Below are 10129 nucleotides of genomic sequence, written 5' to 3'. Positions count from 1 at the left end.
CTGACAGAATAACTTTCCAGGTCAGAGTGTTTTAGAGACTTTGCAGAAAGGCTCCTGGCTTTACAGATGTGCTGCTCTGCTGAGCGGGCATGCAGCAGTGGGTGAAGACTCCAAACCTCCCATTTCTGCACGCCATGAAGGAAATAGGCAGTTCTCTACTGCTTGGATTGGAGATGTAGCTGTATTCTCTGTATTTATCCTCTGTCAGATGCAAGCAGGCTGGTTCTGCTGTGTGCTGAGCCCCATTTTGGCTGCAGGAAGCCCATCAGCTTCCCCGCTGCACTCAGCAGTGTCACACCATGCTTTGCTCCGTCCTTTTCCTTAGATACTACAATGCCTTTGCAAGGCGCCTTATGATGTTGGCTGCATCCCTTACATGTCTGTATTTTTGGCCTCTAGCAGGACAGAACTCATGGCATCAGCACGCAGAGACCGCAGATCTGGAAGCAGCACGGGGTGCAGAGCTGTGCTCAGAGCCGCAGTTCACCACCAACACTGCTCCCTGCCTGGCTTTGGTGCACCCTGTGCCATCCCAGAGCTCCAAGCAAGGTCCTGCTAAGGGAAAGTACAGAAGCTTGTGCCCACTGCTGTCCCTCGGTGCCCTTGGCTGAACTGACAGCAATATCAGAGCAGGGGGCTGTGCTGTGCTGTGTGCTCCCTGTCTGCAGTCAGGCTGTGCTGGAGGTGCTGCAGGAGCTGAGGGCACCGTGCTGTGTGGTTGCTGTGCCTCTGGCAGCAATGGGCATGAAATGGAGAGGGAAAATGGGCAGATGGGGGGGAGGTGGACCCTGCTGACATTGAGCCCCAAGGCCAAATGGCTGCTAGAGCCACGCTCTGCTCAGCTACACAGGTCTAAAATAATATGAATAGAAAAAAATAAAGAAAATAAAGCATACACTGTGCATGTGAACGAGCCCTGTTTTGTGTAAAATGACCAGGAAATAAAATCCCCAAGAGAGCTTAACATCATGCCGGAGGAAAACAGCTGATCTGGGAGCAGGGAACTGTGTTCATTTCTTCTGGAACACAGCTCTGACTCGACAGCTGTAGGAGAGAATTGCTTTGTACCCGAAAATTGAAATGAAAGACTTGGTGTGTATGGGGGGTGCTTCTCCTGCTTCTTCCTAACCATTTTCTATGAAACCCTTCAGCTCATACACACATATTGAATTTGACAGTGATGAAGTTTATCTATTTTCTCAATGGAAATGGAGTTAAGCTCACGGTATTGTTCCCACGGTATATGTTGCAGGTAACCAATGACCTTCACTTCATTTTTTATGACAGCAATAAAGGCAAAGCCTGGGCTAAATTTAATTCCAATTAATTGGAAGCATTGTTGAGGAGGCATTGTGGTAAATGATAGCGAATGTTTGGTCCATAGGAATGACTGCTGATCGGGGCTGGGCTGGGAAGCTCAAATCACAGAAATCCCTGCACAGCCACCTCCCACAGGAGGCTATTTCTTAACAGTGAGGTTGGGGTCTTGCTAAGTAAAGGCCTAAAGAATCCTTTACTTTGTTTTTATGGATTGTTCAGGTGAATTTTCCCCTGGTCACAGTCCCAAGCTGTGCTCTGTGCTCGCTGGCAGTGCCCAAATCCCAGCCCCTCATCTCTTTGTTTGACATCACTCCAATTTAGGCAGCCATTTTGTGTTCAGTAAAAAAAAATACACTAATAAGGAGGAGACATCCACTGTGGGCAATCTCCCGGAGATGCTATTTTGGGATTTGATTCCCTTGTGCTATATTACCCCAGAGCAGCTTTAATTCTGCCTACAGATGTCTGTGACTTGAAACCCACCCTGGGAACGGGAGTAAGCCTCACCACCACGACCCCAAATATGAAGCGAGCATCACTGGAAGCAAGTGCTGCTCCCACCCACGGCGTTCTGTGTTGTGCCCTGAGTGCTGATGGCCGGGTCGGGAGAGAGCAACGTGGGGCAGAGCTGTTCTCTCGGTGCCATGAGGCTGCTCTGGGGGCTCAGGGTGCTGCGATGCATCATCCTCCCTTCCTCCCCTCCACACCACAGCCACCACCGCGTTTCCTTCCCTATCCTCCTGAAAGTCCCTGAGCTATTAAGTAGGTCACGAGAGCTGGTCCCCATCCAGCAGTTTGTCTAATTGCCTTTTTATAGTCGCACCGTGCCACTCTTTATTATGCTGTCAGTGCTGCGGGAGGACGAGGCGGGGAGTGCGCAGAGCTCGAAGCAATGGCTGCGGGCGAGGGGAGCGCGTCGGACTGCGGCCATCGCTTCTCTAAGTACGCACGTGTGGGTCTGGGGTCCCCCTCCTTCAGCAGATGTAGCCGAGGAAGGCTTTGGTAGGGTTCAGTTGCTCCCCCCGGCCTTCTTGCGATGCTGAGACTCCCAGCTGCAGCTTTTGGGGGTGTGCGTAGAGTTTTTTGGGTGCATGCGGGGATGGGGCACTGCACCCACCTCAGAACCTGCGTGGGCTGTGTGTGTTGAGGAGCGGGGTGAGGCTGAGCATTGCGGGCATTGCATTCAAGCCGTTTTTTCTGATGGCTGCGGTTCAGTTTCAGACGTAGTTTGCAGCGCTGTGTTTGAGGAAGCACACAGCTCCCTGAGAGCCATAGGAATGAAATGCGTTGAGGTGCGGGGGTCTGGACCGGGGGAGCAGCCCCTCCTGCCCCGGGTAATTGCGCTGCTACGGTGCTCAGCAGCTCGGAGAGGGGCTGGCACCGAGGGCTGCAGCTGCACAGCCTGCTCAAGCTCAGCCTTTCCTGCCTTCCTCAAACGATTTTTAAGCATGAGAAGCACCGCTCCCTTCAATTCGTTAATCAGAAATCCCAGCCCCAACCCCTGAGCCTGCTCCGTGTAGATAAGGCAGCGTCTCTCCTCCATCTGCACCTCCTGCAGCCGGGGGGTCCGGGCTGGCTGCTCCCCCGGGGCTGCTCCCCGAGCGGTGCCGGGTCGCCCACCCCTCCCTTCTGCGGGGGGGGGAGCGGTGCCCGAAGCCCCCAGCGCCACGCAGAGGGAGCGCCCGGCAGCCGCCGAGCAGGGGCTGCAGCTCGTTGCTGTGCTCTCTCCTTTTAGCTCCGTCTGAAACGATTTGAGGCTCAAACGCTCCCCCGAGACCCTCTAACCTTTGGGTAAGGTTTGGCTCCGCGATCTTGCTTGGGTTAAACAGGAATTAGGGGGGAGCACAGGAGGGACGCGGCTGCAGCCCTGCAACCCCCCATCCCTGCATCCTCCATCCCCGCACCCCCCCAACCCGTATCTCCCATCCCACGTACCCCATTCCTCCCAGTCCCGCTCCCGGCGGAGCAGCGCGCTGTGAGCAGCAGAGGTAAATACCCCGATCCTCCTCGCCATCTCTTCGTACCTCTTCTTCTTCTTCTTCTCTTCCTCTGCCTCTCTCCTCCTTTTCCTTCCTTTTTCTCTTTTTATTCCCCCTCCTTTCGCTTCATTCTATCCCCATTTTCAGTCACCGGCAGAAGTTCGGGGCGATTTTTATTTCCAGGCTCCGCCGAACAAAATCTCCTACTCCCGCTTTCGGACGAGGGGCAGCGATCGGGGCTGCCCGTGGTGCGGTCTCACGGCGGTCCCACATGACGGGGGGGGATTCAGCGATGTCCCAGAAGCTGGGGGGAATTTGGGGGTCAATGAAGAGCCCCGGCGCCCCGCACCCTTGTGGTGCCCGCAGCGCTGAGCCCGCCGCCATCCCTCACCCTCCCCCGTTTATCTCCGTGTCTTGGCACGCGTATGCTGGGGGTGTGAGGGTGTGTGTGGGGGTATCGCTGAATCCAGCAGCGACACAAAGCCCCGCGCTCCCCCACACAAACATCCTTCCTTCCCCGGCTGGGGGTACACATTTGTCCTACACCGGACCGGGGTCGTCTTCAATCTCCGCGGACCTTTTTCGGTGTTTTTAATGATGATCATCGTTCTTTTAATGGTGCTTCTAAATAGGTTTCCCGAGCCCGATGCACCCCGCAGCTCCGCACCGTGCGGTGCAGGGCCGGGGCTCTGCGGGCGAGAGATGGGGAGGAGGGGGGAAATGCCCCAATGTCCCCGCAGCACGCCTCGATTTGGGCCAATTTTCGTTGTTTCCTGCCTTACGCCCTCTGCGCCCATCGATTTCTTTCGTGTCTTTTACAATGAACTTATCGTCGGCTAAATAAATAAATAAGAATAATAACAACGAAAATAATAATGACGGGAAAAAAAAAAATAATCGCATGAGCCCCGAAGTGTTTATCTGGGCAGTCCGATGGTTCGGGTTTTGGTTTTGGTTTTGATTTTATTTTATTTTTTTCTTTGTTTCTCGACCTATTTGTGCACTGATTTGTGTTAATCCCCGCCCGGCGCAGTGCGATCCCCATTGGGGTCGGGCCCGGAGGGCAGCGGCTGCTGAGAGACCCCCGTGGGACGCAGCCCCGCTGCGGCGACGGCTCTTTTTGACGCATTTCATCCGCTTTGCACCTAATTCTCCTCCTGCTTCCGTCAGAAGGAAAATAACTAAATAAATAACATTAAAAAAAGAAGGGGAGGAGGGTGGGGGGGGCTGTATTTGAGGCGTTTTCTGGAAGCTCCGCTCCGTGCCGCACCCCAACCGCAGCCCCCCCCCCTTCCTCCCCCCTTCCCCCCTCTCTTCTCCCTCCCCCCAAAGAACGGCGTCAGGAAATCATTCACTGTTGGGTTTTCCGTTGTCTGTAGTAAAACAAAAACGTTCACGGTAACCTCGGAAAAGCAGCGAACCAAAGAGGCGCTTCCCCTCACCTCCATTTCAGGAACGTCTATTATATATTTTTTTACCTCCTGAACCACGGCACAGCGGCGCTCCCCACTCAGTGCCGCATTGATGCTGTTTCCTACCGGCCCTGAACCCTAAATGCCGCCGCTCCCCCCGCGCCGCCCCGCACGAATCTCCCGTGGCCGTTCTGTGCAGTGCGGGCTGCGCACATCGGGGACAATTAAACAAAGAAAACTAGCGGACGGCTTTTCTGTTCAGTCTAAGTGTGGGAGTTCAGGGGAGCAGAACGGGAGAATGGATTTTTATAAGGAGAAATGGGAAATGTCTCCACCAGACGGAGCGGAGCCCGACGAACGCCCCGGTGCCGCCCGCGGAGCGGTGCGGGGCAGAGCGGGGCCGCAGCCGTCGGTTTTACCGCTGCCGTTCCCTTGGCGGTGCTTACCCCGCTGCTTCCGTGCTCCGAGGGGGGTGCGAGGGGTTTTGGGTGGAAAAATGATAAGGGAGGGGCTGCGAGGAGGCGAAATTCGTTGAGAATCTGTCGAGAGCCGCCTGTCCACCCCTTCAGCGGGGTCGTTTTCCCTCTGCTGCGCGGTTCGCGGGGGGAAGGGGCTGGGAGCGGGGCTGCGGGTCGGGGGTTGCGGGGGGCTGCGGGGTTGGGGGGAGCCGCGCTGCGGCGCCTCTGGCGGGGCCCGGCGGGCGTGGGTGTCACCGTGCCGGGGGGGGGGGGGGGGAGGCTGGGCTTGGCCGGGGCCGCTGGTACCTCCCCCAGAAATGCAGCAATCCTCTCCCCTCTCTTCTCTCCGCGAGGTGGGCGCACTGCGATGGAGACGCGGCTCTCACTGCCAGAGGTTTGCGCCGGCCGCCCGCTGACAGCCGTCGGTTGGTGACAGCCGCAGACCCGTGACCACCGCAGCCCGGTGACAGCCGCCGTCCGGGAGGGTCCGTCGGAAAGGAGCGGAGCGGCTCGGAGCGGGGCGGGAGGGCCCGCGGCTTCCCGCAGCGGTGACATGCCCCAGGGCAGCCCGCAGCGCAGCCGCTCGCCCTGCGCTCGGGAGCGGAGGTAGCGGCTCGGCAGAGCCCCCCGCAGCCGCCGCCGTTCTTTTCCCGGCGCCGAGGTCCCGGCCTCCGCCCCGCCGCCCGCCCGTCCCGTCGGGTCTCTGCGTCTCCACGGCCCTTCGAGCCAGACAGCCACCATGGCCACGCTCCTCCGCAGCAAGCTGTCCAACGTGGCCACCTCGGTGTCCAACAAGTCCCAGGCGAAGATGAGCGGCATGTTCGCCAGGATGGGTTTCCAGGCCGCCACCGACGAGGAGGCGGTGGGCTTCGCTCACTGCGACGACCTGGACATGGAGCACCGGCAGGGGCTGCAGATGGACATCCTCAAGTCCGAAGGCGGTGAGGAGGGCGGCGAGCAGCCCCTCGAGGGGGACATCCACTATCAGCGGGACGGCACCGGGCCGCTGCCGCCCTCCGGCTCCAAGGATGCGGGGGTCTGCTCCGAGCTGTCCGGGCAGGGCAAGCCCAAGATCACGGCGTGGGAGGCGGGCTGGAACGTCACCAATGCCATCCAGGTACGGCCGGGCACCCGCTGCCACCCGCGCCGGGATGCGAGCCCCGATCCCAGCCCTTCTCCCATCCCTTGGCTCAGCCCTCGTACCCTCCAGCAGTGTCGGGGTGCAATACCCTACGGCGGAAAAGCAAAAAGCGAAAAAAAAAAAAGGGGGGGGGGGGGAAGGGGGAAAAAAAAAAAAAATGTGAGGGGAAAAAAAATGGAAACAATAATCTCCTTCCTTCCGCAGAATCAAAACAAAACATCCCTATCGCTTTGCTCTGCCTGCCCCCACGACAGCGTGCGGGATGGGGTGGCTGCTGCAGGGGGATGTGTTGGGGAGGGGTCTGTGCCGGTCCCCCCCGTGTTAGGATGGCACTGTGGGGTGATGGTTCTTGGTGCACAGAGGGTGCTGGGAACACACAGGGTGGAGATTTGGGTAAAATCCGTGTGGCAGAGCTGTGCTTGCTTGCTGTGGGTGCTCTGGGGCGCAGTGCTGCGGGTGTACAAGGTTGTGATGGTGTGGGTGGTGCGTCGGAGAGGGAAGGGTGTGCGTGTCATCGTGACCGCGTGGCGTGACTGTGGGACTGTGCCATTGGTGTCACTGCGTGTGACTGAGGCAGCGGGTGTGCGCCTGCTCACGGCTGTGCGACTGCGTGAGCCTGGCCCCTCCATCAGGCGAGCAACACGGTTTCCATTTTGTCTCTTTCTAGGGGATGTTTGTGCTGGGCCTGCCCTATGCTATCCTTCATGGTGGATACCTAGGACTCTTTTTAATAATTTTCGCCGCCGTGGTTTGCTGCTACACTGGGAAGATCCTTATTGCCTGTCTTTATGAAGAGAATGAGGATGGGGAGATAGTCAGGGTGAGAGACTCCTACGTGGACATAGCAAACGCGTGCTGCGCGCCCCGCTTCCCCACGCTGGGAGGCAGAATTGTGAATGTGGCTCAGATCATTGAACTGGTCATGACCTGCATCCTCTACGTGGTGGTCAGTGGGAACCTGATGTACAACAGCTTCCCTAACCTGCCTGTATCCCAGAAGTCATGGTCCATTATTGCCACAGCAGTTCTCCTGCCTTGCGCGTTCTTGAAGAACCTGAAGGCAGTCTCCAAGTTCAGCTTGCTCTGCACGTTAGCCCACTTTGTGATCAACATCTTGGTGATCGCCTACTGCCTCTCCCGGGCACGCGACTGGGCATGGGACAAGGTCAAGTTCTACATAGATGTGAAGAAGTTTCCCATCTCCATTGGCATCATTGTCTTCAGCTACACCTCTCAGATCTTTCTGCCTTCCCTGGAGGGGAACATGCAGAACCCCAAGGAGTTCCATTGCATGATGAACTGGACGCACATAGCAGCTTGCATCCTCAAGGGACTCTTTGCCTTGGTCGCCTATTTGACCTGGGCTGACGAGACCAAGGAGGTCATCACAGACAACTTGCCTTCCACCATTAGGGCAGTAGTCAACATTTTCTTGGTGGCCAAAGCCTTGCTCTCCTACCCCTTGCCATTTTTTGCAGCTGTGGAGGTCCTGGAGCGATCCCTTTTCCAGGATGGAAACAGGGCTTTCTTCCCCAACTGCTATGGCGGTGATGGGCGGCTCAAGTCCTGGGGGCTCACCCTGAGGTGCGCCCTGGTGGTGTTCACCCTGCTCATGGCTATCTATGTCCCACACTTTGCCCTCTTGATGGGTCTCACTGGGAGCCTCACGGGTGCAGGTCTCTGCTTCCTGCTCCCCAGTCTTTTCCACCTCAAGCTCTTGTGGAGGAAGCTCTTGTGGCACCACGTCTTCTTTGACGTCGCCATTTTTGTTATAGGAGGGATCTGCAGCGTCTCCGGGTTCATCCACTCTTTAGAAGGCCTCATAGAGGCCTTTAGAACCAACGCTGAAGACTAAGGAGGGGCCAGAGCTGGTGGCAGTATGAGAACAGCATCGAACATCTGCATCGCCGTGAGATTCTGCGTCCCTTTAACGAGGAGTCATTACTTTCGTTACATGCATCCGACCAATTCCACATTAGAGAATCCGCAAATAAAATAAGAAGAGACGAAATCGTGTGCCCTGCCATCTTTTTAAATAAGCTAAAATTTAAAATAAATGAATATATATATATATATTTATTTTTGTTCTTTCAAATGTTTGGAAGGAAAATCCATGGTGCCCCAACCCCCACCTCCTCACCAGTTGCCTGAAGCTCAGCCCCACGAATGAACCATCAGGAAAGGATCGCAGCTCCCAGTGCTGCTGCAGTTCTGCACCGCGGTGCTGCAGGAGGTGGAACGGTACCGACCCAATGGGGTTGTGTTTACAGATGGAAGCAGACAGGCTGCGGGTGCTGGGAGCAGCGACATTCCTTTACATAGACCATGAGACAGATGTAGATGAGACCTAGACTGTAGGAATAGCCCAGCAACCCACGCTCTGGCCGACGGCCGGCGCTGCAGTCATCTGCAATGTTTACACTGTAGTCACATCGATGTCAGACTGCTTAATTCTTCCATCCGGATTGACACAAGGAATGGCGCTTCCCATTGATGACGTTTTGCCTCTGGTTGAACTCACAGACCCAGAGTCCACTTCTCAGTGATTTTTCTTTTGTTCTTTTTGGTTGTTTGTTCGTTTCGCTTTAAGAATTATTTCTGAATCATGAAAAGAAAAGAATATATATTGTTGGATTTGACGTCGTTCAGGATAACAGAAACAAAACCAAGACAAAACTCATTCTGTGCAATCTACCAGATCCGTGGAGCTGTTTCCAATGTATGTGTGGTGTAATTGTGGTAAATAAGATGAAAAATGTATATCAGAAAAAAAAAAAAGTCTATCTTTAACATATAATGTGGTACATAAATATATCAAACAATAAAGAGAACACATATCTGAGGAGCTGGCCTGCTTCGTTGGGCTAGGCAGGGGTGGGGGTGAGGAACCAGGTTTGTGGGTGTTGGAAAGGGGGGTGGGGGGGCAATCCCAAATCCCTTACAACCAAAGATAGAGAAGAGGGAAATGAAATATGGGATTTGGAGGAGCCCTGGCTTGAGCTGAGCTCCCAATACGCTTCACATGGGTTGTGCCCAGCACTTGGATAGCCATGGCAGGAGGGCCAAGGGCCGCAGCAGTGCAGCACATGGCCATGCACAGCTGTGCTTCACATCTGCTTTGCACCCTGCAGCTCCAGGGCCCTTCTCTTACTGCATTGCCCATTGGTATCACGCTGTGCTCTGTGCCCTGTTCTTGGATGTGGGATGTCCACAGGCTGACACAGCCCTTTGTTTTGCATTTGTTAGGGGCCAAAGAGCTGCTGTTAGGGGCACAAGCTGACGTAAGCTGTGGGAAGTGCTGTATTATTCTGGGAGCCCCCCTGGGCTTTGTCTTGCTGTCAGTTTGGCTCAAGTGCTTCCCTCTGTGCTTCCATTGGGTAATGCATGAGCAGCTCACAGGGTGAGCCCAGGCTCAGTCCTCACAGAGTGGCTGTGGCCATGGTGGAGCCCCTGTGATGGTGCTGCAGTGCAGACAGCCCCCACGTGCCCAGCACACATCTCAGTGATGGCACATGGATTCAGCTCTGCTGGGGATGTGCAGCCTTTCAGCAAGAGATGCAACGGGGTGAGCAAAACAAAGCCCAAAATAGCAGCAGAAATGGAAGAAAAAGGATGGAAAGGGATGATCTCCGTTCCAGATGGCTTCTGACTGCAGATATGTAGCTTCTGGTCATGTGCTGCAGCATCCTCCAGACCTTCTCATTCTGAAAATGAATGGCACAAAGGTCTTCTCTGCACCAGGAGGGGACAGGTTTCTTTATTGCTCTGTGTCTTTTCAGCCCCTTGCATACAATAGGGGCCCCTATTTGGGTTGATTCC

General features: G+C 55.6%; 1 protein-coding gene across 4 annotated transcripts; it reads left to right on the top strand.

Moving 5' to 3' along the window:
- The first annotated feature begins 2048 nt into the window (after positions 1-2048).
- SLC32A1 (solute carrier family 32 member 1) lies at positions 2049-9152 on the top strand. 4 transcript variants are annotated; one of them, XM_015881416.3, is made up of 4 exons: positions 2049-2262; positions 3056-3111; positions 5523-6286; positions 6978-9152. In XM_015881416.3, the coding sequence occupies exons 3-4, from the start codon at positions 5909-5911 to the stop codon at positions 8163-8165; spliced, it is 1566 nt and encodes a 521-aa protein (XP_015736902.1). In that variant the 5' UTR covers positions 2049-2262; positions 3056-3111; positions 5523-5908; the 3' UTR covers positions 8166-9152. The 4 variants fall into 4 exon arrangements, with proteins under 4 accessions (XP_015736902.1, XP_015736903.1, XP_085376346.1 ...); XM_015881417.3 differs by lacking the exon at positions 3056-3111; XM_085520220.1 differs by lacking the exon at positions 2049-2262 and having other exon boundaries at positions 2334-3111.
- The last annotated feature ends 977 nt before the right edge of the window (positions 9153-10129 follow it).

This window comes from Coturnix japonica, chromosome 19 (genome assembly GCF_054131305.1).
Source record: "Coturnix japonica strain WE chromosome 19, WE-NBRP24, whole genome shotgun sequence".
Classification (NCBI taxonomy): Eukaryota; Metazoa; Chordata; class Aves; order Galliformes; family Phasianidae; genus Coturnix; species Coturnix japonica.
Note: the sequence above shows the minus strand (reverse complement) of the source record. Positions and strands in the feature narration are given on the sequence as shown.

Excerpts from the sequence above, each read along its gene's own strand:
- SLC32A1 (XM_015881417.3), top strand. The coding sequence starts at position 5,909 with ATGGCCACGCTCCTCCGCAGCAAGCTGTCCAACGTGGCCACCTCGGTG. Across the intron at positions 6,287-6,977 it reads ACGTCACCAATGCCATCCAG|GGGATGTTTGTGCTGGGCCT; the intron begins GTACGGCCGGGC and ends GTCTCTTTCTAG.